The sequence below is a fragment of the Myiozetetes cayanensis genome, unplaced genomic scaffold (genome assembly GCF_022539395.1).
Source record: "Myiozetetes cayanensis isolate MyiCay16 unplaced genomic scaffold, myiCay2020 scf4, whole genome shotgun sequence".
NCBI lineage: Eukaryota > Metazoa > Chordata > Aves > Passeriformes > Tyrannidae > Myiozetetes > Myiozetetes cayanensis.
In genome coordinates, this window is record NW_026087631.1 from 2,523,614 (window position 1) to 2,550,851 (window position 27,238).

Genomic DNA, 27,238 nt, shown 5'->3' on the forward strand with positions numbered 1-27,238 from the left:
TCCTGTTACTGGGGCAATCCGCGTGCCTATCCCCGTCCTTGAGTCGCTATTAGTCAGTAACTCTGTCAAGTGGTACCTTACCAGGAAACACGATGTAATCGGCAGCTCTGGGTCAAAACCAGAAGTACTTTTTCTTCACCGTGTGCCTCTCGATTCAAGGTCTCTGAAGGTCTCGTTCTTGGAGACAGAGGGGCAGAGGCAACACACGCAAAAACCTCTCTCGAACGCGATAATAGCTCGAGCTGAGTAAGACCTACCCAGAACTTCCCCCCTCCACCCCGCATTGTTATGGACGATACAAATACCCGCCGGCGGGCTCTGCCGTCTCACATTTTCACCCCGCCTGCCCTTCTCGCCGCGCAGGAATTAAACCCCTCGCTCTGCCCGCGGCCGAGCCCTGCCGGCAGCATCCATCTCGGCGGCGCTGCTCCCCGGGGCATGGGGCACGGTGAGCGGCCAAGGGGCGGGGTGAGGCGGGGCGGGACGGGACGGGACGGGACGGGGGCAGGCAGGGAACGCGGAGCGAAGCCTGTCCGGCCGTGTCGGCGGAGCGGGAGCGGAGTGCCGGAGGCAGGACCCGAAGGGGGGGGCGGACGCGCCGGAGGAAAGCCCGGAGGGGAGGTCGGTCAGCCGGGGGTGCCCGGGCGGGGCGGCTGCGGGGACTGGCGGCGGGCAGGGCCGGGGTGATCCCATCCTATCCCATCCCAGCCGCGGGGTTGGATGCGGCGGCCGCGGAGCGCTGGGGGCCGCGGGGTGAGCGCAGCTCGGGGCTCCGAGACGGCCCGGCCCGTGCCCCTCCCGCCCGTCGGGGCCGTCCTGCTCGGCCAGCGAGGGCTCGGCGTGCCCGTCCCGCCGGGCCCGGAGCGCGGGGCCGGTCCGGCTGCCGGGGAGGGAGCGGCACGCGTGGGAGCCCCGGGAATGGTGTCTGCTCTGCGAGGCGGTCACGCCGCGGGCGCCTCGTGTGACTTAGGCGAGGTGTTTATCGCCCCGGAAAAGTTCGGGTGGAAGTTTGTGAACGGAACCCCGGAGTTTGGAGCGGGGGGGAAATAGGTCTGGGAGTGCTGGGAGACGGGGAAAGAAGTCCAAGCGACTTCCCTTTAACGTGCAAGAATTAAACCAGCCTGGAGTGAGGAGGTGTGCATGTGTGCTACTCGGAATTACAAAATTCAAACAGATATCTACGAGCCAGAAGCCAGGAAAAGTAATTATTTGTTTTTTCTGAGGCTGTAAACTGCCAGCACATTCACTTAAATAGAAAATCTTTTTAACGTTCGAGTTGTCTAAGACATTGTTCTGCAGCAGATGTTTATTGTCTAAACTTCATTTACATCTAGCACAGCTTAATTTCAGTGGAACTGTATACTGAAATGTGTTGCTGTTCTGAAAAGCTTTTTCTGTTAATGAGACTGCCTGATAAATTACTCACGTTTACTCTTTATTTGCAAGGGCTGTACAAACACATAAAATATAAAAACGTTTGTCTTTGGATATGTATTATTTTCTTTGCCATTTTTAAAATTGTCTTTGGTGGCCAAAGAAGGTGGCAGAGAAGGGAGAACTGCAATATGTGTAGTGCTGGTGAAGGGGCATCCAGTTTCTTTGGTCAAGTCTGTTCATGACTATTTGGAAAGCAGGAAAATACAACTCTGGCCAAATTACAGTGAGTGTACTGAATGCATAGCATTATGCGTTCTTGTGCAGGCAGAAGTAGGTAGTGAAAAGTTAAGTTCTATTCTCACTTTATTCTCACTTGTTGCTTTGACTTTCAGAAAATTGAGAGCACTTGGGTTCACTCTTTTGAAAACAAGAAATTTCTCATTTCTCTTAGATGTAAACTACACAGTGATTCATGAGCTGGTAAAAGCCCTCAGGTCCCGTGGGACACTTAACCAGAGTGCCTGCTGGAAGCAGAGAGCAGAGATGTACTGGAGATGGTTGCTGAAGGGTTTTGGCATCCCCATTATCACAAGTTCCCCGATGCCTCCTGGCATTGGGAATTGCATGTTCCCAGAGGAAGACTGCAGGCCAGGAGAGCTGGTGAGAGATATGACTCTGAGTTTCTGCCTGTACCACTATGTGGTTGAGCTGGAGAGGACAGTGGAGGTGTGTGTTGCAATAGGGCAGGTCATGGGATTGTGGCCTTCCACACAGCATTGCTTTTTTCATGGCATATGTGGCAGAGAGACCATACAGACCCCAGTGGGATCTAGGATTATGAGCCATGGTAGAGAGCCCCTGCTCCAACTTGAAAGGGTACTTGACCCTCCTAGGATCCTTGACCTCTGCAGGAGACCACATGAACCTCTGCAGAAACCCCAAAATATGGGGTGGGTCAGGAGATTACCCAGGAGGGGGATACCTTATTGTTCATGGCTGACCCCAACTCCTCTCTCCACCCTTGGAGTAAGGAAGCCAAATAGCTGGAAGAGGCAGCTGAATTCTGCCCTCCACGTGGTTGTGGTTCCACATGACTGTGGTTCCTGACACTGTACCACTGCCTTTGTGTGAGTAATTTAGAGATCCCTGTTGTAGCCATCGCATCCATGAGGAGGTGTGGCCGGATTGCCCCTGCAGTGCAGAGGGGTTGCTTTATCTTTCCCGTGGTACCTGGTGGTGGAGCGATAGGGATCCCCTGCTTTGCTTCGGAGGGAGTAAAACTCATTCCCGGTGGTTTCAAGAGCTTGGGGTGCTGAGGTACCCAAGCATGGCAGTGCTGGGCAAACAACATGCCACAGGCAGGTTCTTCAGGTTGTTTTTTAAATATTCCGGACTGAAGTCCATACTTTGCAGCCAGTGTGTGACTGGGGCAGACGTGTTTTGCAGAGTAAGTCGTGGTACTGTCACAAAGCAGTGACACAGGTTATCCTGGACCTGGCTGTTGCTGTCTTGTTATTATAATGCAAAACCAACATTAATTTTTCTAACTGTTAAAGGCTTTCTGAGTTACTGGCTACAAAGCTGGAGACAAACAAGAGAAGGGTTGAAATGGCTGAAAGGTATTACTTGGAAATGTTGCTGCCAGAAGAGAATAAATTTTAATTCATTGCGTTACTGTTTATGTTAACTTCCAAGTGGCTTGTGCGTGATACTCATGCCATGAGAGCCCTGGCAAACAGTAATGTTACAACCTTCACCGCCTTCTCACTAACCTGTCACAGGCAAAGACTTACTTTTTGCTGTAATAATTTTAAGAGGAGTAATTACGAACACTGGCAGGGACCCTGTGTGATTTCTGCTGATTGAGTGCATCGTCCTTGCCTTCAGCCAGGGGAACTGGTATAGCACCATTGCCTTTAGTAGAGTCATGGCAGTTTGCATCTGCTGAGTTGTGGCTGATAAACTCCTACGTATGCCATATAATTTTCTTCACAGAAAGAAATGTATTTGCCCTTTGATAATAGACCAGTGTGATAACTCGCTTGAAAAAGACTTCCAGAAACGTTTATTTTTGTTATATGTGGTGCTCTTAAATGTTAGGAATATTATTCTCTCAGGCAGCCATCAGCCAGCCTGGTGAGTATTGCTGGTTGAGCTATTATTAACAAACACTTTTCTAGTCAAATGTAATTGTTTATTTTACAGTGGAAAGCACTTGCAATTCATATGGACACAGTGGGATTTTGTTATAAGCCAATACAATGAAAGGCTGTGACAATTTATGTGATAACAGTGTGCAGATTGTAAGTGAATTACAATTACATTGAACCTTAGCTGAGGTGAAGTTGTTCTGTTGAGAGCTTCGCTGTTACCATGTTTCAGAAAAGAGTTTTAACAATTCGAGGGCCCAGTTCAGCTTCTGGGAAATGAATGAGGTGGTTGCTGTGATCTTCAGAGTTAAAAAAGGACCAAGGACACCAAGCACAGTTTGGAACTATGAACTAGAGTGGGGAAATAACAATGGGTAAATAGCAAATTATTTTCTCAGAAAATAATTTTAAAACATCCTGTATGTACTAAAGATTTCAAGTCAATTTACTGCAGGCTTTTGTCAGATCATGTCCTTTCTGAAGGAGGGAATCCAGGAAAAGAGAGAGTGGAAAAATAGGGTGTGGGTCATCCATTTAAATCCCTTTACATTCCTCTGGGATGTGGTTTGCTCCTCCCCTCATCCTCTTGAGAGCCACTTGAAAATGTATTTCTCACTTTTTAAGTGCCACAAACAGAGTGCTGGGTCAGCAGTGGTTCACACATTCCTCTGGTCTTCAGAAACCTGTAAAGAATCATAAAATCATAGAATGGATTGGGTTGGAAGGGATCTTAAAGATATCTAGTTACCTCCTCTCTTTCCTTGATACCTGCCCTTTGAAAGTGTCTTTGATGTGCTAGGAAAATACTCATTGAGTAAATAGATGGTATGGTCAGGAGCTCTAGTTCTTAAAAAGTTCCCCAAACTAAGCTACTTAATTCTGGGCCAATGGAAAGTATCCTCCCGTCCAGCACAAATTCTTATTTTTTTACCTTTCACAGAAAAAAAAAAAAAATTACAAATTTGGTTCAGATTAAACCAATTCTTTCCTCATCCCCATCCTGGTTTTCATAGAAAACTGAAATATTGACTGTTTTTTCATCCTCAGTGCATACATTTGGGGCACAATTCCTGATTCTCATTGCAGTGACAAAAATGCTACATTTTTGATAAAACAGTAAGTGCTTCTGACATCTGATATTTTTACAAAGATTACAGGTCTCGTCCAATACTTATTGAAAAAGAGTATGGAGGATCTGCTGCAAAAGTGGAACCTCAAAGTCCAGGGAAAAACATTGCAGTTAATCTAAGCTGTAACTTAAAGAAAATCAGAATTTCTGAGAAGGATAATTAAATTGCGTGTAACTGGTTTTTATTTAAAAAAAAAAACAAACCAAACCACACACACACAAAAACTTTAAATGTATGATTTCTATACATATGCAAAGGGGGAAAAAAAAGTAAAGTGAACCAAAAAGAAAATGAATACTTATAAAAATATGACTTGCTGTGTTTGTTTTTAAAAAGGTAGCAGAAATCCAGCTAATTTGAATGGAAACTAGGATTGATTTTATGACGACTGACTTTCTTCAGTTGCATCTTCTCAACTGTAAATATCACAATTTTATACCATTAAGGGAGGGAAGTTATTTTGGGCACTGGCAACATGCACGCTGGCATCAAGACTTGACACCAGCTTTCTCAGGACCCTTCCTACCTCGAGTCTGCGTGGGGAACAAGAACAAGCTTAGAAAGCAGGGAGTTTGCCCTGCTGCTGCTCAGGCAGTGATGGTTGGGTGGTGTTTTGGTAGCACCATGTACACCCAGGTCTTCTGGAGAAGCAGTGACCTGTTTGCTGTGCACGCTGAGGCTTGCTGGGACCAGAGATTTTGGAGGGGGGGGAAACACTTTTGAGCAGTTCTCTACCTTGCCCTTGTGTTTCTGCAGCCAAACTGTGTCTGGACTTACCTACCTTACAGCTACCTTGGCAGGGATGCAGCGATGCTCTGCCTTAGTTTCCTGTCACAGTCACTGTCCCTCTCTCTCGGCTCCTGGGTCTGTCTTGCAGCTTGAACTGACACGGGAAGATGGTGATACTTATGTTGCATTTGTTGGTTTTGCTTTCAGAGCCTGGTTTGCAAGCCACTCTGCCGAATTAATATGCGAGGTTTGCTGGAGCTGGGGATACACAACGCCCGCCCAGAGGAGTGCTGGGAGGAACGTGGCTTGATCTCCCTCTTGTGGAAAATTATTGGAACTATATTCTGGTGATACTGAGGAGAAGAAGTCCAGCATCCACCAGGGAACAAATGATGGCAGCAGTTACCATGCCACCTGATGCTCTTGTCAGCCCTCAAGGAAGTGAAGAGATGGACTCTCTAATTGTACTGCATTATAATTACACAGGAAAGCTTATTTTAAGGGAAAAGGCAACTGATAATATAGACCTGCCCACTATTGCATTTCTGATTCTATGTAGTTTCATAGTCCTGGAAAACTTGATGGTGTTGATTGCCATATGGAAAAACAATAAATTTCACAACCGCATGTACTTTTTCATTGGCAATCTAGCTCTCTGTGATCTTTTAGCTGGGATTGTTTACAAAGTGAACATTCTTATGTCTGGGAAGAAGACTCTGAGCTTATCCTCCACAATCTGGTTCATTAGGGAAGGCAGCATGTTTGTTGCCCTGGGAGCCTCCACTTTCAGCTTGCTAGCAATAGCTATTGAGCGGCATTTAACCATGATTAAAATGAGGCCTTACGATGCCAACAAAAAATACAGAGTGTTCCTTCTCATTGGTACGTGCTGGCTCATTTCAATTTCCTTGGGTGCCTTACCCATCCTCGGCTGGAACTGTATAAACAACTTACCAGATTGCTCAACAATTTTGCCTCTGTACTCCAAAAAGTATGTTGTGTTCTGCATCAGTATCTTCATAGCCATTTTGGTTGCCATTGTCATCCTTTATGCCCGTATCTACATCCTGGTTAAGTCCAGCAGTCGCAATGTCACCAACCACAACAACTCGGAGCGGTCCATGGCGCTCCTTAGGACTGTCGTGATCGTCGTGAGCGTCTTCATTGCCTGTTGGTCTCCGCTCTTCATCCTGTTCCTCATTGATGTGGCCTGCAGAGTCAAGGAGTGCTCTGTCTTGTACAAAGCCAACTGGTTTATTGCTCTGGCGGTCATCAACTCTGCAATGAACCCAATCATTTACACCCTGGCCAGTAAGGAAATGCGCCGCGCTTTCTTTCGCCTTGTTTGTGGCTGCCTGGTGAAATCCAAGGTGGCCAGATCCTTGCCTATTCAGCCCACACCGGATCACAGTCGGAGCAAGTCCAGCAGCAGCAACACCCAGAAGCCAAAGGAAGATTTCCCACCGATGAACGTTCCCTCGTGTGTCGCCGAGAAAAATGAATCTTCATTTCACAACGGGAACTTCTGTAAGTAAAGGACTCCTCAAGACAAGTACTTTTCCGTGGCTTTTAGATTTAAACTACAAGTGTAGTTTAAATATTCATGCACTTAAATCACAGGGGAAGACACTAACCACTTATTTAACTTTGAGGACTTATTTATCAACAATCATGTGTTTGGGGTGATCATTCAGTAACACACCTGATGCAGAAAAAAACGATTCATGTTGCCCAACAGCCAGGACAGAGTCCGTGTTCATTTAAGGACATCACACACCACAATGGCATTGCATGCTGAGACTGTATTTGGCACTTACTGGTTTTGGAAGACATCACTAAAACCTGTTAGAAACTTTAGATTCACTAAAGACTGCTGATGGTTGGAAAATAAACCCGATTATTGTCAGCTGGGAGAAGAGTTCATTACGTATGTTGTAATGTTGAATTTAGTTCTCTATATGTATCTTGCTGTTATGTTAATGGCCTTATATATATGTGGTATAAATAGCTGTATATTTGTACAATTTCTTACTAAAAATTCATTGTTTGGTAAAAGTTTACAATATGCTAAACATTGTATTGCAGTATACAGTGTAAGGTGACTAATTATACAAATAGATGTGTTTCAATGGGGATATTTAAAATGAAGTAGTAACTTTTAACTGTCAGGAACTTTAACATGTCATATCAATGCAGTATTTTTTTTTTTTTTCATTGTTATTCAAACTTTTCATGTTTAGTGAAAGACAATATGTCAGTTGTCACTGTGGCATTTCACAACACATTTTAAGCAGTAGTAAATAGCCATTGAGAGAGGACATATATGTTTGCTATTTAAAGTAGTCAAAATGTGACCCCACAATACACATGTAACAAATGTGTATTCGCATACTGTTTCAGTGCATATAATTCTGCTTACTATTTTCAGTGTATTTAAAAATTTATGTCCAACCTATGTAAACCTGTGTACATTGTGAATGCACTACCTGAGCTGAGATCCTTCAGTTTTGAAACAGAGACATATCATTTCAGAAAGCAATGAACCACAGTGGGTTCCTATGGAGTTCCTTCTTTCCAGGCACCACCACAGCATGGGATTGTGTCAGGAATTCTCCCTGGGAAGTTTAGCAAGTGGGACAATATCCCATTTTCTGTCAATGGGACCCTGCACTTCTATCACCTCCGGACACTTTTGCAGATACAGGAGAAAAGATGCGGTACAACAGGATCATACTGAAGGGCATACCTCCATTTATGCCTGACCCTGCCTTGGATCTGGAAGGAAAGGTTGTTGGTTTGGAAGACCTGGAGCCCCAGCCCCAGCCTTTTGAGAGGCTGTTCCAGAGAAGCCTGAAAGCAACTTTTCGGTTCGTCACTGCGTTACCAGCCTTGGTACAGAATGGTGGTCAGTGTCAAAGGGTTCCCTGAGACCCAGAGTGGTTAAGACTTCATAAACATCTGGTTTCAAGTCCTCATGGAGGCAGCCCGTGGCACTTCCATCAATAATCCTTTATGGCTGGAGGCTTCAGTGAAGTTTGGCAGGAAATTCTGAGACAAGTTCCCGTTGTCTTTCAGTAAGAATGTCTTTGTTGGGCTCTTTCAAAGATTTGTGTTTAAGGTCTCAAGACACACCTTGTCTTATGCACAATCAGAAGTAATTGAGGCTTTTTTAACGCACAGCCTGAAAGAGCTCATCCTTAGCTTTAATCTGGTCTTAATCATTTAAAGCAGCAGCATTAGACTATTCCCAAATATGTGTAGTGTGTAAGCTGTGTAATGTGTGTAGCAAAAGCCTTTAAAATGTAGAGGTTTGCATTGTGATTATCTTTTACAAATTAACGGTCTGCTTGTAAATATTTTATGCCTTTAGAAGAGTGTGTAAGAACAAAGAACTGTATTTGAGTGAAATAACTGTGAAAGAGAGTAGTAAATACAAAATAATTTCTACCAAAAATGTTGAAAAGCAGTGCACTTAGAGAAGAATGAAAAGCTAAACCAAGCAAAGCGTGATATAACTATATGGACTGCAGATACAGACTGCAGGCTCTGTAACTTTGTGAGAAATAGAAATGGTGACATTGCATTGCCATGGCTTGCTTAGGGTTTTAGGTCTTACACTGCTTTTTGGCTGCATTGTAGAAGTTCTTCCCTGAGGCTGTGTCTTTGAAAACTGCCAGCTAAGATATTTGTGTACTTGTAACTTAGTTCACATGGTGGTGGCATTTGGCAACATTCCTTGCTATTGTACAACAGACAGGCCTTAGGAACACAAAGGTTTGAGAAAACAGGGTAGCTGAACCCACACCAACCCTCATGTCAGTGATGTCACGTGATTCTTGCTATTTGGGGGGGAGGGGGGAAGTGGTTTTTAATAGCCATAGTCCAAGAAAAGTGAGCTTTATCATTTGCATTTTATCCTTAGCTATTGTCAGTATTGGTGCAAGGTACTGGTAATTCAGGCAACTCCACTGTTGGAGGCCATGGGATTGCCCGTCAGTACAAAAACCTTCCATTCTACTTTGATTTCCTTTTCTTATTTTGGAGCTGTGGGGATATTTTGTTAGTTCACTTTCCTGCTGTACTTAAAGCAGGCTTCCAAGATTCAAATATAACACTGATAATATAATTTACAAAATACCTAGGACTGAAGAGAAACAAAAAAAAAAACCCTATTGTTGACACAATCTTCAGTGGGCACATTCCACTGGGAAGTTTTACGTAAGGCATGTATCGTGGAAGATTTCAGAACAGAATTTTAAAATAGGACAAGTCAAGAGCTTAACAGCAGTGGACATTAAACAACCAAGAATATGATGTATCCTTGAAGCTGGGAGAAGATGGAGAATATTTCTTTAACCCTAAAATATTAGAAAATTCCTTCAAACACACCCCAGAATCCAAGCTTGTTACCATCTAAGCTGATTTGAGCATACAAAAAACTGAATAAGGTCTCCATTTCAATTGGTTTTATGTGGAGCAAAGGCTACAAAGGGCACTTAACCTTTCATTCATATTATTTCATTAATTGGAATGTTTGGGGTTTTTTTTCTGGATTACAAAATAAATGCTAACCCAGCCACCTATGGAGAAAATAAAGGTTTTCACAAGCTGCTTACCAAGAGTCTTTTATTGCCAACAGCCTTGTAGAGTATTTGCCACTGATTAGGTACCATAAACATTTTGAAAACTTTTAATAAAAGAACTCAAACCTTTGAGCCAAAGTTGTCATGGAGCAGTCATTTTTCAAAGAATTGTAAAATAGGTTTTGGCCTTCTATTGAAAACATGCATTTAAATGCTGAGCGTTGAGCCTGAAGGCAATACTCCAAAGGCAGAAGGCCAGCTTGGCTGAAAGGGATCTATTGGAAATAAGATGAAAAAGAAAGGTGTATGCCCAGAGGTCTAATGAAATGGGAAGAATTCAGAGATGCTGCTTGCTGCTGCAGGGAGAAAATTCATGTGGCCCAGGGCTCAGCTGGAGATGAAGCTGGCCAGAAATGTGAGGGACAATAAAAAGAGTTTTTTCAAATATATTAGTGGCAAAAGGCAGTGTAGGAATAAAAGCTTGTTACAGGATGAGGATGGTCACCTTACTAACAGGGACAGAGACAAGGCAGAGGTGTTTAAGGCTTTCTTTGCCTCTTTCTTCAACACGGATGATGGACCAAGGGGGTCTCAGTGCCCTGAGCTGGAGGACTACGACTGTGAGAATGAGCAACTCCCAGCTGATCCTAAAATTGTGTGGGATCTGCTGCTCCAGCTGGATCCTTTCAAATCTATGGGGCCTGATAGGAATCATCCCAGAATCCTCAAAGAGTTGGCTGATGTAGTCACAAAGGCTCTCTTGATGAATTTTGAGTGGGAATCCAGAGAGGTCCCAGCTGACTGGAAGCTGGCAAATGTTGTCGCAGCTTTCAAAAAAGGCAAGAAGGAGGACCCCAGAAGCTACAGGCCTGCCAGTCTCACTGCAGTGCCTGGTAAAGTGATGGAGAAGATTATTCTGGGAAGTGTTGAAAAACACCTGGAGGGCAACGCTGTCACTGGTCACAGCCAGCAGGGCTTCATGAGAGGGAAGTCCTGCTTGTCAAACTTGATTTCCTTCTATGACAAGGCAGCCTATCTAGTTGACCAAGGGAAGCCAGCTGGTGTGATCTTTTTGGATTTCAGTAAAGGTTTCAGTAGTGTCCCTCACGGGATCCCTCTGGACAAAATGCCAAGCACACAGCTGGATAACCAGGTTACACAGTGGGGGAGCAACTGGTTCACAGGTCAGGCACAAAGAATTACAGTGAAGGGGGTGACATCAGACTGGTGACAACCAGTGGGGTTCTACAGGGCCCCATCCTTAGCTCAGTTCTCTTGAACATCTTTAGTAATGACTTGGACAAGGGACTCCTAAGTATTCCTGAGGGAATACTAAGTTTAATGGCACTAAATTGGGAGGAGTCCCTTGAGGGCAGAGAAGCCCTGCAGAGGGACCTCAACAAATTAGAGAAATGGGCAATCACCAACCATGTGATGTCCAACAAGGGCAAGTGCTGGATTCTGCACCTGGGACAAGGCAGCCCTGGTTGTGTGCACAGACAGGGAATGAGAGGCTGGAGAGTAGCACTGCAGAAAGGGCCCTGGGGGTTCTGGTGGGTGGTAAGTTGGATATGAGTCAGCAGTGCCCTGGCAGCCAGGAGGGTCAACCCTGTCCTGGGGGCATCAGGCAAAGCATCACCAACCGGGCCAGGGAGGGGATTGTCCTGCTCTGCTCTGACCTGGGGCGGCCTCACCTGCAATATTGTGTGCAGGTTTGGGCATTGCAATATAAGAAAGATATTGAGCTATTACAGAGTGTCCAAAGGAGGGTAACAGGGATGGTGAAGAGTCTGCAGGGTAAACCATCTGTGGAGCAGTTGAGGTCACATGGTGGCTTCAGACTCTGGCTCATTCAGTTTAGAGAAGAGGATACCTCACTGTGACCTTCAACATCCTGGCAAGGTGGAGTGGAGGGGCAAGTACAGATCTCTTCACTCTTGTGACCAGTGACAGGACTCCAGGAAATGGCATGAAGCTAACTCAGGAGAGGTTTAGGTTGGACATCAGGAAAAAGTTTTTCACCCAGAGGGTGGTTGGGCACTGAACAGGCTCCCCAGGAGGCAGCCACAGCATCAAGCCTGACAGAGTCCAAGAAGCATTTAGACAACACCCCCAGACACATGGTATGATTCTTGGAGTGTCCTGTGCAGAGCCAGGAGTTGGACTCCGTGGTCCTGACGGATCCCTTTGGAATATTCTCAGAATATTCCATGATTCTACCCATGGGAATGCTGTGCAGCTGAAGGTGATGATCCCTAGGGCTGGAAGAAGGCTTTGCCCCCTGCTTTCTTTAAAAAGGCTTGTTCCCTAGGCCCACCTGCTTGGAGGGCTGTCTGCTCCAGCTGCACCACCGTGGCTGCTCCCTGGAAAGGCACGTTTTGCCAGGATCAACCATAATGAGGGTGCCATGCTGCCTGCAAGGCTTGCTGTTTCCAGCTGCTCTAGTAAGGAAACAGAAAACACACCTGTGCCAGGTAAAGTGCCAGGTTCCAAAAAGCCAGGGTCCCGAAAATGGGCAGTCAGCTGCTGGGGAGCAGGGATGTGCTGGTGTCCCCCAGCTAAAGGTGGGGAACCTGGGCCACTCTGGGCCTGGAGACACTCCCTCCTTATGGCCCAGCTCAGGGGGCAGGCACAGCAGCAGTGATGGGGGGATTCTGTTTGCCACTACCCTGAGTCCCTCCCCAGCAGGAGAATTGGGCTGGAGGCACCGTGCAGAGGCACAGAGGGGTGCAGAGGCACAGCAGGTACTCCTGCCCCCTTCAGAGCTGCATTTCTTCTGCCTGAGAGCAGCACAACTTCCCATGGCATCGCCAGGCTCAGCTTTTCTCCAAAAGGGCAGGGGGGAAGGGAGGGCCTTTGCAGGGAGACTTTTGGTCAGTGGAGGAAGAGGATTCGGGGAACACCAGACCAGATGAGCTTCCTGCTGACATGGAGCCATTCCCCTCTCCCCAAATACACTGTCTCCACGGGAAGACCACGGAGTAGGCTGCCCTTGCCTATCCTCACCTGTTCAGTGTGCCAAGCAGCAAAACTGCCCTTCCAGGAGAGAGCATTATCTGGCTCAGGAAGAGGGCCTGTGGGAACCATTCCTTGCATCATGAAGATGGTGCTTGTCAAAAACAAACCCACTGAACTCGGCGTTGCCTCTGTCAGAGTCAGTGGTGCTCCTGTGGCATGAGGTCACTGAAACTGAGGTCCAGGTCCTCATGTGCCATTTGGTCCTCTGACGTTTCTCACCCCTGGCTCTGCCGGATTGAGTAATTCATTGATTTGTTCATATTCAAAATCTAGGTGAGCCTTGCAGAACGGCACATGTTCTGCTACAAAATGGGCCTCGGTTCAGGTCAGTTAAAAAAACAAACAGCAGACAAACCCAAACCCAACAATTGAGGCCTTTAGGGAACCCGAGTGCAGGAGAACAGACTCACGCCCACTTTATTACACGTTTCAATCTCATAGTGGTGCTCACTGTTTTATTACTTTGGTTAAACATATACAAACTGAATAGTCAGAAAACAGTTGCATGACACTTATATTCCAAACTATGTTGCTCAAGGACTTCCTCAGAGACAAAATTTTCCTCTAGAGCCAGAATACCACAATCAGCAGACAGGCAAAAACTTGAAATTCACAAAAGTGGTTGGGAGTATAAATTATCACAATATCTCCACATACATTATTTTTTTATGCAATTCTCATTTAAAAATATTTCTAAAAATAATAAATATTAATAAATAATGATTGTACAGTAAAAGTCCCTTTCACAGCAAAATAGTCACTTTTTATTTCTGTTTGTTGCTGCCTACACAACGCAAAGAAAAACATTTACCTCAAAAGAAGAAACCTGGCTTCTTTCAAGGTTTAACTCTGCAGGACTTTACTGAAAAGCAGTTATCACACCAATCCAGACACAAAGGACACAAATATATATCAATTATAATCTTTACATTCCTCATTTACTAGAAAATTTCACTTATTTTGAACTAAAGTATGCCTGGATGTGTTTGGTGTTTTTTCCTCAAGGAAAAAAAAGGAGACCTGCTGAAAAAAATCTTTCATTTGACCTGGATTTTATTTGATCTTCATGATCTTAATCTCAAAATCTGAGGCTACCTTTCTTTTCTGAGTCATCCGCACTGTCTCTTACACATTGGGGTAGCAGAATGAGTCATCCAGTTTTCGCTTCTTTCTAGCTTTGGTTTCCACAGCCTGTTTTGTTGTCATACAAGGTTTAAACAGTCTTTTTATGGTGCTTTTGCTAGAAATGTATAGCTCTGAAACCTTGTTCCCCTCACTGAGACAAAAAAAAAAAAAAAAAAAAAAATTAGCCCTGCTTTTTCTCAGTGGAAGCCATACGAGATGCTTTTGCTGGAGCATGCAGAGGTACAGATCAGGGCTTATGAACATAAATGTCTCAATAAGAGATGAGCAGTAGGCATTGCATCCCCAGGGGTTCTGCTTTAACCCCGTCAACCAATTAGCATGTTTGCAATTTGGCAACAGCACTCTATTCTCATTAGCAGCTTTCATGCCTATTGGGTCGTGTTTCCAGGCTGCATATTTTCTTATCCCTGAAGGTTCCCCTCCCAGCACGGCTTCTCGTTCTCTATCCAAGGCTCTGGTTAACTGCTGGCAGATTGTACTGCCTTGTTATCTTTTCCACAGGCCTGCCCTCATTCCAGCTGCATCCAGTGCAGACATAACCAGTGTCCACAGACACTATGTCTGAGTGAGTCAGGTACAGCTGATCACAGAGCTTTTAGTAGGAATTTGCCCATGTCCTGGCAGCTCTGAGCAAGCACAGACTTGTGAAAGAGTGCAACCCTCGGTTTGGGCAAAAAGACCATGTAAACAAAGATGTTTTTGACAGTGCACTGAGGTAAATCTGAATTTGGACTTTATGAAGATATATTCTGAAACTCTCTGGAAGATAAAAAGGGAAGTATGTCTATTACTTCAGTTTAGATTTTATTTATGCAAATGTGGTTTGCTTAATATAAATTCTTGGTTCTACCACTTCCTTCAGATTGACATTGGAAAACAAGAACAAAATCTTGAAAGCAGGATTTCTAAGCTTTTGTCAGAATATTCACATGTTCCAAATATCCCCCTTAGAGCTGCAAATTTCCTAGAAGCTGCAAAACTCTGCTAGTTTTCAAATGGAACATTTGCTACTTACAAATATCTAAATATGCATCAATTCTATTATTAATACATTGTAGCTGGCATCTGGCACTTGACGTGCCAGCAGCAATCACTCTCTGGCATAATTTTTTTAAAAACTCTTCTCATCTTGTTGCACGTGATGCCTGAGGACTATGATGATAAGAAATGTGAGCATATTATTCCACAGAGGTAAAAAACAATGAACCCAGGATATAGAAAATTTAGTGCTGGCAGGTGATGTTTACCAGAATGTTAAACATTTTCTTACAGCAACAGTGCACAATTCTGCACACAAGACTTGGTCCCAGGACTGCGTCCTCTGCTCAGGCTTTTACTGAACATGTCTGGCAGAGGGGTTTCTGGCAGAGCCAGTGTTATCTTCCACTGTGAATTGTAGGACGTGGAGTGAAACTCCTGTACAACCTTCTATCCCCACTGTGTGCTCAAAGCCCTGGGCAGGAAGGCAGGCACTAAGCCATGGAAATTGCATCTCCTTCTGTGGCCACCAGACAGGCATGGTCAATTTCAACATTCCCTCCTTGCATTAGGGAAGGGAAGCTGGGAGTCCTCACTCTGAGCAAACTCGCGTTTTGTCAGAAGGTAATTCACTTTTCAAATCACATTTTCTACCTTTGAGGTTTCATTGCTTCTGAAGCATCCAAAATAATTGAAAGGGTGACTGTACCTAGATGTCCAGTCTACCACTGCCAGCATCACTGGAAAATTTTATTATCTTAATAATTACTCTAGATCTGCAATAAAAGTACGCAGAATAACTTCACTTATAAGTGAAGAAGATAAGAAGCACTTCTAAAACTTCTTCCTTTAAAGGAATTGAGTGTGTTTTCATTGCCAATAATTTCTATAATTGCAAAACAACTGCAAGCAAAACTCATAATCAGATAGGGCTCAAAAGCAATGTAAACAGCCTTGCAGGATATTTAGTTTCAGTTTGACTTCTCATCTATTCCCTGGGAAAATACCAAAGGATACTATAATATTGCCTAATCTCAGTAATTTCTACTGAGTCTAGAAAATCTTTTCTTTCAGTAAAATCTCACTTCTTGAAGCCATGGCACTAAATTACCATCAAGTGTGTAGCCCTTGAGACTGCATACAAGACAACAATAACAAAAGGTGGAGGGATCCAAATCGAAGGCAAACTTTAAAAGGCTCCCATTATTATGCTGTTATTTGTCTGGTTTTCAGCCAATCACACAGCATTTGAGCCTCTCTCATAACTTCTACATCTCTGAAATTGCTGTCAGTGTTGGTTCCTCACAGAAATGAGCCCAGCCATTCTAGCAGGTTCAATTAGATCTTGTCAGGTTCACTTTAAAATGGACTTTGACTCTAATGGTAACAGGTTTGGAACTGCCATCCAAATGGCCATACAGGTTTTTTTTTAACATTTTCATAAAGAGGGAAGCTGAATCTACCAGAGTGACAGATGGAAAGCCATGTTAGGATCCGCAAACAGAGCATTGGCTGGCACACATTCCCTTCCTTCCGGGACAGTTGTGAGATCATTTGGCTCCCAAATGACTTAGGAAAGCCTCTGGATCCTCCCACCTGGCCAGACAGGATCTGCTGGCCCATTGCATCAGCAGGGCACTGTCACAGCCCAATGGCACTATTGCTATCCAGGACCAAACTGCACCTGATCAAGGTGTATGCAACCTTTGCATAATCAGTGCACAGGCTAAGCTGTGCAAGCTGGCTGTGCTGACAGAGCAGCTTAAAATAGCCACATTTTCCTGGAGGCAGAGCCTGTGAAATGTAGTCTGGGACGTTTAGTATTTCTGTCAAGCTATTTCATTCCTTGTCTCCTTGCCGGGTGCTTTAATTTCCAAAGCATCCAGCTAAGTGGGTGCTAAGTTATTAAAGCTACAGCTAGGACAATGGTAAGAAAATTTAGATGTTTATTTCAGTGTATGTTTAGTGCCTTCAATTCATACACCCAAATCTTGTCAGTTTTTTCCAGAATACTTAGGAATCCAGAACAGACATAGGCAGCAGGTGGGCATTTTCAAGACACCTAAGGGGGTTATGCATCAAACTTTTTCTGAAATTATATGAAATATTCAAAAGAACAAAAGACACATTCTCTTATAGGTACTGATCTCACACTTAAAGCTTTCCACAACATGGCTACAGGAAGGTTAGAACATGGAATAACAAGTGTTATTTAAGGAGAAAAAAAAAAAAAAAGTGGCAACTGAGATACTTCAAAGTGGAATATGGTGAGACACGGAAACTCAAAGTGATTTTGGTGAACACTACTTTGGGATACAAAGTCTGTTCACGTTTCCTTACAACTTCCAATCTAGTAAAACCAAATTTTAAGAGTTCCTCTAAATTTAATGCCATACTGATTTGGGTTCCAATGCAGCACTTAATTTCTCTCCTTTGCTCTCAGCTTCCACCCAGATCAAGAAACACCAAATAAAAACTATGTGTAGTAATATTAATCACAAGTATTTTCTTTGCTAATGTCCTAGTTCGGCTTCTGGATGTCTTGATTATAGAATCAAGTGTATCTTTATGGCACAGACTACTTGATTAGTCTCAAGTGCCTTGATCATTTTCAGTTTTGAGATTAGCCAAAATCCAATTCCCAAGTTGCAAATTCACCATATTTAAAAGCAGAAGATACAAGAAAATTATTTCAGAATTTTAATATCATGGTCCTGCCCGAATGTACTGTGAGTCATTCAGTCAGTTTTGTTATGGCTTGACAAATTTTTAAACTTAGCCAATTCTTAGAAACAAATCCAACTTTAAGTACATCTAAGTGTTGACTACTGCAGGGTAGGCAATTGCTTAACCTGGACTCTACCCTGCCAAGTCTTTATGAATCAAATCTGAAGATTTGATTTGAGAGACTGGTGCTAGAGAAGACCTTGGATTGCTGAAGGCTAAATCTTGACTCTGGCACAAGCTTTGTCTTTACAGGAACTGTGTCTATTGAATTTGACTCATAATAAGATTCCTAAAATGGGAAAATAACTTCGTATAATGCTTAAATGTGGATAGTACAATCGTCCCTTAAAGCATTTCCCAGTACCAGAAGCCAAGGTCATTTCTGCCAGAAATGCGTCTTTAGTATATGCGTATTTTTTTAAACTTGATGTTTGGAGGAAAACAGTTGTATTTGCAATACCTATCACTTGCTGAAGGCCAAAATGGAGTTATGCTTTGGTAGGTAAGTGCAAGTGGCAAAATTTGCAAAACTGACCGCGGAGCTGGGATAGTTTTCAGCGTTCATAAGAAGAAAAGATTTTTCAGATATGTCTTTGAACTATCATGTGCATCTTGGATTAAGCCTATTACACACAAGTTATTTGAACTTTTCTACTCAGTATGCAACATCTCATTTGAGACTGTTTGTCAAGGACACCTAGATCTTCACCATAAGCAGAGAACTACTTATAAATAACCTTAGCACTGAAATTAATAAATTACAATATCTTGTTACAACATCATTAGAAAAATCAAAGCACACACCTCATACACAGAGAGATCACAACAAATCATTGTTAAAGTAAGATACAAATGTTTCGAGTATCATCATATAAGAATTCAAACGACATCAGAAAGATAAAATCCTTTGATATCAATGACATAAGTGGATAATGCTTTCAAAAATATTTTATGCTGTATTTCTGAGCTGGAATACTAGCTGCTGAATTCAGACTCCTACCATGGTAAATTAGCATAATCCACCTGTAATCCCCATAGTTGTGCTTCTTAGGTAAAATCAGAAATAAGATTCCTAGTAATAAATTTCTCAAGAAACTGAGACTGCTGAATTCTATTTTTTATCTGAACAATCACAATTGTCATTTTTTTTTCTGGTAAAAACACACGACACAGAAGATAGTTCTATACGGTCAATTGACTGACTCAAAAAATATAAATATATACTGTATTTATATATGTGGTATGTATATATACATTATCAACAGTCACATTAGAGAATCTGAACAATTTTATTGAAATTACTTTTAAGAAAGCTCTCTGCTGTGATTTCATGTCTACATAAAGAACTGAGAATTTTCAAGTGTACCATATGAAATGGGGCTTCTCAAACACAAAGAGAACATACTGGTGAAGTATATGTGAATATGATTTTTTTTTTTTTAATATACATGTTTGGTTTTTTTTTTTTTTAGATCTGCAATTCCTACCAGTTACAGCTTGCAAGTTACAAAACCTAAAATAGATCTGGAGTCAGTGTTTCCTTTCAGCAGGCTGTTGCAGGCAGAGTTCACTCACTGAAGAAACTATTGGCAAATTATTCTCAAGATGGTAGTTGATGAGATGACTTATGCTGTCAAAGACACGATCTTTTGTACGAACCTTCAAAAAAAAGGATGCAAGAGTATAGATTAAAAAGTACTTTCCTCCTTAACTTCACACTAAAATTGTCTAAGAATATAATGACACAATCATGTTTTAGAGACTGATTGTTCTCCCACCAAAATTGATGGAAATTTGGTGCTTATCCTTCTTGGCTTCTGTTTTATCTATTGCTCTCTCTATTCTCACCAAACAGGCATTTTGCAAGCAACCCCACAGGTCAGTCTACTCTTTCTGATTGGGTCTGCTTGAAAGCTTTCTGTACAACATTTTGCTTCACTGTAGGTCAGGTTTTTGAGATCAACTTTTCTTCTTCAGGAGACCATCTGCTTCTTTTAAGTGTTTGCACCTTTTTCATTAGGAAGGGCTGTCCCTCCAGATATGTCAGGACCCAACTTCTCCCTGCACCTCAGCAATTTTGTGTTTTTCCTTACAGAGACCTTCTTCTTCAGGTACTTGGAAGTTTCCTTCCCCAAAAGTGATCCAGCCACCACATGTGCTTAGCCTGTGTTTGCCCCGTGCTGCACAGAAAGTCCCTGTGGCTCTGGAACTGAAACACTTCAGGGCAGGGAACATCACTTTTCTAGCCCACTTACCAACCCTCTGTTCTAGCATCCTGCTAACATACCTGTGATTACTCCTGTGAAAAGAGGAAACTGATATCGCAAGTTAAAACAGTCAAAATTATCAGGAGAGGCCAAAAATTAATCCAAATTACAAGACAATCTTTAATGATTTAGCCACATGTTCACAAAACGTTTCCTTCCTATGTTTAAAATTAATTTGGCATACAGGCAGAGCGCACAGGTTCACTCTGGCAAACATATTTTAAAGTAAAGCTTTGCATTGGGCTGGCTCTACGCTGCCTCAAGAAAATGCCTGTGAGCACTGCTCTGAGTAAGGAATGTCATCTATTCTCCTTGAACTTTTCTCAGGAAGAGAGAACAACTTTTGTTGCAACTTTCCAAAGCCAGTTTATGTTGTGGTGGGCTCCTCTCTTGAAATACTTCAATCTTCGACATTAAATCCTGGCAAAATTCCTGTAAACTTCAACACAGGATGTCACAGGGTAAAACCAAACCAAACCAAACCAAAACAAAACAAAAAACCAACAAAAACAGAAACAAAGAATTTTGATGTCTGCTCAGTCCCCAAGTACTTATGTCACTGAAAGAAACCAACAGGCTCTCTGCATTCCTGAGGCACACTGCTTTGAAAAGTAACTTTCTCTAAATTCAAAGCTACGTTTTCAAAATGAAAAGGTGTCTTTAAAAAAGCAGTGCCTTTCTGTATCTATATTCTGAGATTTTCTTAACACAAGTAACCTGCCATCACCAGAGTTCCAGTCCTCATTCTAAATCCAGAAAAAAATCCTGCAGTCCTCCATTTTAAGCACCTGAACGAGGGATCTCCTGTTACTCTTTTTGTTCCTCTGTTCGCTGGATGGGAGCAGAGTAACTGGGCAGTTAACTCTGCTCTGAAAACACACCCTTAAGAGCTGTAACTGTGTCATTGGGTAATGTGTGTGAAATGAATTTTCAGGCAGCATTTGTGTGAGTCGGTTTTTAGGAATAATCACACTGAGGCCACGCAGAAGAAATTCAAGCTGCTGGCACGGCGCTGCAGCTGGTCACACACTGGCGTTTTACTGATGACTCTCCACTCTGACAAGTTGCAAATGGGGATGCTCAGAAGCCACTGTCAGGATCCCACACGTCTCAGAAAAGCTGTTGTTCTGGAATGGTGCCTCCTGAGCAAGGCATTTCAGGGCCATTTGGGCCACGATGGCACATCACAGACAGGGGCAGAGAACAAGCAGGTCCCCAAACAAGGAGGTTAGCAAATTAGAGACGCACTAGAGGCAGTGCAAAAAAGGAGGAAAATGTCCCTTCACAGGAGGAAAATGTCCAGGAAGTCATCGCTGGACCTGAGTACTCCGTGCCAGCCAGCAGTGCAGCAGAGCTCCTGCTGGGACACCGCATCCCTGCTCTTGCCACGTCACACAGCAGCGTTTTCCTTGCAGTACCCTGTAACAGCTATTTGTGGGTTTACCTTAAAGGGAAAATTAGGGGACCTTGTTCCAGGAGCCACAAAGCTGCTGGCAAAAGTTCAGCAAGGGAGGCTGCCCCCCAAGAGGCTCAGAGCCACTGCCCCGGGCTGGTGTCCCCGTCAAGCCCAGGACGGGGCAGTTGGCACCTCAAAAGTGCAAAACCGTCCTTTGACTGACCTCATGTGACAAATGTGACTAACAGCAAGAAGCACCATGGGCATTCCTCACCACAGACTCTGCAGGACTGATGTAATTCTGCCACAGGTTTCTCAGCTGAAAGAGATGCCAGCAGGCCAACTCTCACTTATTTTGGGGCTGGTTATCTAAAGTCGTCCTTTACGGAGGAAAAAGAGTTATCCACTTGTAGCTATCAGGAGCCAAGAATAAAACTCAGGACAATGATTTTAATCCCTTAGCAGAGACTAAGCCTCCCCAGAAGCAGGACAACATAGCTACATAAAACTATAGCTCCCTTGACCTCTCCAATCCTGCTGTGGGAAGGGTCCCTTCATCCACCAAGGCAGTCCTTGTACAGCAAAGAGATGGGTCTTGTTTGGGAATCAGGTCCCTAAGGCTCCCTGCAATCTGCAGAAATCATGCAGTGTGTCTTCTGCTAGGCATCAGGGAGGAAATCAGAGATGTGATGGCATACTAGAGATACAAGGCAGTAACTATGAACAGATGTGAATAAGCTGCAAAGAAGGTTAAGCACATTTAGAGAAAACCTGTAGAGCCAGAAACCTCAGGTATTAGTGGGGAGCCAGTGCTTACAGTTCCTTCTGGGTCCACCAAAAGAAGGTGCTTGGCTTGTCCGTTGTGCATGCCTGTCAGCACATAGGAGCCGGGATTCGTGGTGCTCTTCCTCACGAGGAAATCTCCACATTTCTTCAGCAGCTGTTCTGCTTCTTTCCTGCTCATCTCCCCTTGGTACCACGGCTCTGCACTCAGCTCTTCAGCTTCAGTCCGGACAGCTGCCCTGGATGGAGGAGGACTGGTGCATCCCGTGGAGGTGGATTGCTTCATCATGGCCTCAGAAGTTTGATTCCTGAGGGCATCTTCAAATGGTTCTGGTTATGGAGACAGAAACAGGAGCAAGATCATTCAGAGGTAAAACAAAATGGTGATATTCCAGCCATTTCAAAATGGATTTGTTTTGCGTTGTAGCCACTTGCCTTTATGAAAAAAAAAAAAAGGTAAGATATACTAAGAGACTTACTGTTTTATGGATTATATTAAGACTGAGGAGTGTAACGTGTTTAAAATGTATATTATGCATAGAAAGATACCAATAAAAATCAGAGTGAACCTCTGCAGGAGCTTTTGAAAGGTACTGTTTCTATTTCAGCTGTGGCTATTGTCAACAGCTGTGTTTATATGATCTGGCACCAGGCAAAGCTCTCCTTTAGTCTTGCTAGGTATATCTGACAGTTTAATTTCAAATAAATTGCATCATATGGGCAGCTAATGTCATTATACTCATATCTGGTCTTTCTTCAAACAACTTATTCATTTAAAAATTATCCATTACTGAGTCTCCAGCCCAAGGCTATGTCTAGAAAGGAACAGCCACCTGTACCACTCAGCCTACTCCCAGCCTCCATCTAGGAAGAGAATCTCGCAAAATAGACAAAGGTTAACACATTTAGCGCCATTCACCTGGCCAAAATCAGCCTCGGGGAAACCTCTTTTAAAAACCTCAGCTGAATCCCAAACTCAGAGCTCCGTCCTGCAGGGTTGAATGGAGGGATGTGTCATTACAGACCCCAGCAGTCTTCCAGGAACAGCAAACGTGTCGGTGGGTGCTTCGTTACGAGCTGTACTGACCTAGTGGAAGGTATGTTCCCTTGCACGACCTTCGTCTGTTCCACCAGTACAAATTAAAAAGAAGTGTTGTTCTGTGCCCCACTGGGCCTGCAAAAGGACATCTGCAGGGCAGCACCAGGTACAAGCAGCACAGCGGCTCTGAAAAGGCTGCTCAGAAGCGAGGAGCACAGAGCTTGTGTGGGACCACAGAGAGGTTAATTTAGCTCAGAGAAATGGAGTAAATACCGTGCTGCCACAGCTTATTGATGTCTCAGGTATTAGAGGCAGCTTAAATATGCTTTCTCTATATTGCAGGCTGCACTAAGCCCAACTCGTGTTTAGCCTGGCAAACACCAACCTAAGCTGGCACATTTTCTAATACTACTTTTCGCTGATGATCCAATGACTGGTAAAGATTTATGAAGGCTGGAAGATGATAAATCAATTTTCCGCCTTTTTAGGAAAATAATGTGTAAAAAATAGAAGTAAGTACATGCATGTTTTTAAGGGCATGGTATGTTAGAAATCAAAATTAACATCTCTGACTTCAGACCGCATACTTTTCTCATTTCAGATTTATATTCAGAGACAGATACTCTCTCAACTTTTTTCCCTCCCCCTTTCTTTCAATCCAAAATCCCACCAAGCTATGGAAATAGAGTCATACCTCAGCAAAAAATGCCAGGAAGACAGTTTTATCTATGCTGAGATAACAGAAATGTAGATGCGTTATTTTACGAATAACATATAGGCACCAGCTGCTTTGTCTCACTGCCTTTTAATTTTGTAAACTGAATTAAATACAACATATTAGGAATTTATTTGAGGTAGGAAATGTAGAAAAACAAAGAAATTTTTCTGTGCATCACATGGTTTCCCCATTATTTCCTTTTAAGTATCTCCTCAAGGCTGGAAACAATGTTTATTGGTAGCACCAACATCAAACTGTGGTTGATGCTTAAAGCATTGTTTTGCAGGTATATGGCTATAACTCTAATTTAGGAAAAGCGGACTTCAAAGTTGGAATAGATAGGATACCAGGCCTACCCCGTGCAAGAGATAACTCAGCCTTTTAATTTCCATTCCTTGTTGCACAAAGCTTTTGTTATATACCTTGACTTCCTAGTAAAATACTCACAGGAGAGGCTGGAGCTGGTTCTCCACCCATCCACTCCTCCACTCTCCTTGAATTCCCTATATGACAGGGCTCCTGATTTATTTTTCTTCTGACATAGTTGCCCGTGATGTTCAGGATAACATAGCCTGCAACTTACCTTAACTCAGACATAACACAGGCTAGCTTCAAATCTTCAGCCACCCTGTTTTAGCTCACTCCGATATGAAACCACCACGAATTCTAAAATTCACCATAATTACAGCAGCAACACCAAACTTCAGAAATTTTTAATTTTTTTTTTTTTTAATTTAAACTCAGAACTAATGCATAAGCATATTGGGTCGTTTGTTAGAAAGGGAGTGAATAGGAAGGGAACTCACTCATGTCAAACAGATCCTTTCCTGGGCTGCTTGCTTTGGTCTCCTCTGTTGTTCCACTGAAGGTACATTCAGCATCTGCCTGAAGTGCCAGTAGAGCGTCTATATTTATATGCTGGGTGTTTACATATGTTGGCATCTCTGCTGTTGGTATTACTTCTGATTTCTTTTCAGGCAAACTACAGATATCCAGAGATCCTAGAAAATTCAAGACTTTATTTTCCTCTTTTTTTTTTTTTTTCTATTTGACAAAACAGTGTTGGTATAATGACCAATTAACACCACACCACATTACTACAGGTTTAAAATTCCCTGGAATGGGAGATGTAAAGTCAATAATTGCAGGATCTAGTAGAAAAAAAGACTTTGATTAATGGATTCAGAAGTGTGTTTCAATGAGAGTTAGGGGGCATTATTATTCAGGAGGAAAGGAAACCTTTGTAAATAAAGACTCAGTTTCAACAATTACATTCAGCTGGGGAGTCATGAGAGGAGGAGAAGGAATAAAATCCTCAGCTCTGTGCAGATTAACAACAGAAAACATATTCTGGCATTTGAAAAGAAAGTGTCTCTAGAAACACAGAAAGTTGTCACATAAAGGTGGATGAGATGAAATTTAACACGTTTTGAGGTGGTTTACTTGGAATTTATAGACAACAACAAAAACTCCCATTATACATTATTTGCTATTTTTGGAGCAGAGAGCACTGCTTCACATTTCAAATGAAACTTCTCACTTTAGGCCTTTCCTTTAAAAATTCCATCTTGCATATACCCCAGTAGGTCAGATTTTCAGAACAGACCATGCAGTCTGCCTTTTAATATCACAGGGTTTTAGGACATAGAAAGTTAGGAAGATGAAGATTCAGGCAACTCTATTTATGAACAGTTCTGCAGAAAGAAAATATTTTATGTAGGCATGCGTTTAATAATTTATCCAGAGGTAATTAACAAATGCATTTTACTGGTATCAACACTAAAACTCAGACAAAGGGAACCTATCAAAAAAGATGCAGTTCACTGCTTTAAGAGGCATCAGACGTTCACATGCTTTGCCCACCCAAGACCACCTGAAGTATTACAGCTAAAAGTAGCAAAACTCACCTTGTGTAACAGGCTCATGATGCCATTCTTCACTGGATTTGTCTCCTAAGTGATGGCTCTGATAATAAATTTGCTCTCTTCCCACTCCTGTTGCAGACTAGAATGGACATGTGCAAGGAAATTTTCAATTGCCTTTAAAATGCTCAGATACATTATCAGTGGCTCTGACAATTTCCTTGGCTGTATTCTGTGTGCTCACACTCTTCCTTTCTGATTCATCATGGTATCAGAATATAGATAACCCAAATAAATTTGTGTGAGGGTAAGATATTACCAGTGATATTTATGTATACTTCCCTACTTCCTGCTTTTATTAACCTCCTCAATACCGAGGGATATGCATCACCTCTTTCAGTACATTTTTCTTTCACATAACAAGCCCTGGCACACTGTTCCTGGGAAAAGCACTCCACAGAAACATGCCTGGGACCAGAAGACAGCCCCAGCACACTTCAAACCACGAGCTGAAAGACCCACATTGGTACCAGGGAAGGCACCTGGGCACTGAAGGGAGGATGTTGTCTACAGGCATCTGGACTTGAGCAGAGTTGTGCTGGATTTGAAAACTCCCCTTAAGTGACCATGTTGATACTGTGGTCAGACTTCTGACAAGAATGTTGGTAGAAATATCCAAGCTGACCTTAGTTCAACACGAGGTGGAAAACCAAGCTAGGAATTAACAGAATGAACTGTTAGCAATAACTGCACTGGATTGTTTAAGTGATTCTGCATTAAATCATTCCCAGTTAGTGTACAGGATTCTGTGCTCTCTGAAGCACACATGGTTTGTACAATTATATTTACCCTCAATGTATTCTCCTCCTAGAACCTGGTTAACCTTTGAAAACCTCAAGGAACTCACCTCCTTTAGCTTGTTCTGAAGCTGCCTAATGCATTGCCCCCACCTAGGTCTGTAATGCCCGTTCAAAAGGAAACTGGCCATACATGAAGGGCTGTGAGCTACAAAGGCTCCCAACGTAAATCCCATCTTAAAACACGTGTCTTTTAAAAGTTTTGCATCCATCAGCAGGATGGCAGAGATGCAATTGCACTGACCTGAGCTGTGTCTGCGGCAGTGGGAAGTCTCGTTTTGAGCCTGGCATCGAGGAAGCCGCCAGGGGGAGGTATTTTATTTGGGATGTTGTTGTAATAGGGATGCTCTGTTGCCTCGTTATCTTCCTCCGTCCACGGGTCCTCAAAACTCTGCATCCTGTAAGGAAGCTTTGTTTTGCCCCTCGCTTGTAAAGCACTTACAGATATTCTCATCAGGTTAAGACTGCCCGTGAGGGG

The 27,238-nt window shown here is 43.1% G+C and overlaps 2 protein-coding genes across 8 annotated transcripts in view; one reads left to right on the forward strand and one right to left on the reverse strand.

The window, feature by feature from the left end:
• The first annotated feature begins 522 nt into the window (after nt 1–522).
• S1PR3 (sphingosine-1-phosphate receptor 3) lies at nt 523–10,101 on the forward strand. Its single transcript, XM_050329667.1, has 2 exons — nt 523–621; nt 5,594–10,101. Exon 2 carries the CDS (start codon nt 5,776–5,778, stop codon nt 6,919–6,921), a length of 1,146 nt encoding a protein of 381 aa, XP_050185624.1. The 5' UTR covers nt 523–621; nt 5,594–5,775; the 3' UTR covers nt 6,922–10,101.
• Nucleotides 10,102–13,414: 3,313 nt separating this feature from the next.
• SHC3 (SHC adaptor protein 3) overlaps nt 13,415–27,238 on the reverse strand; it is a 59,071-nt gene continuing 45,247 nt past the window's right edge. For all 7 annotated transcript variants that reach the window (XM_050329663.1, XM_050329664.1, XM_050329660.1 and 4 more), the window contains 5 exons: nt 27,005–27,158; nt 25,949–26,045; nt 24,848–25,042; nt 22,319–22,614; nt 13,415–19,497 (listed from right to left, as the gene is read on the reverse strand). In XM_050329663.1, coding sequence (XP_050185620.1) covers nt 19,369–19,497; nt 22,319–22,614; nt 24,848–25,042; nt 25,949–26,045; nt 27,005–27,158 — 871 coding nt within the window. In that variant the 3' untranslated portion in view covers nt 13,415–19,368. The remainder of the gene's footprint in view (nt 19,498–22,318; nt 22,615–24,847; nt 25,043–25,948; nt 26,046–27,004; nt 27,159–27,238) is intronic.

Excerpts from the sequence above, each read along its gene's own strand:
- S1PR3 (XM_050329667.1), top strand. The coding sequence starts at position 5,776 with ATGATGGCAGCAGTTACCATGCCACCTGATGCTCTTGTCAGCCCTCAA.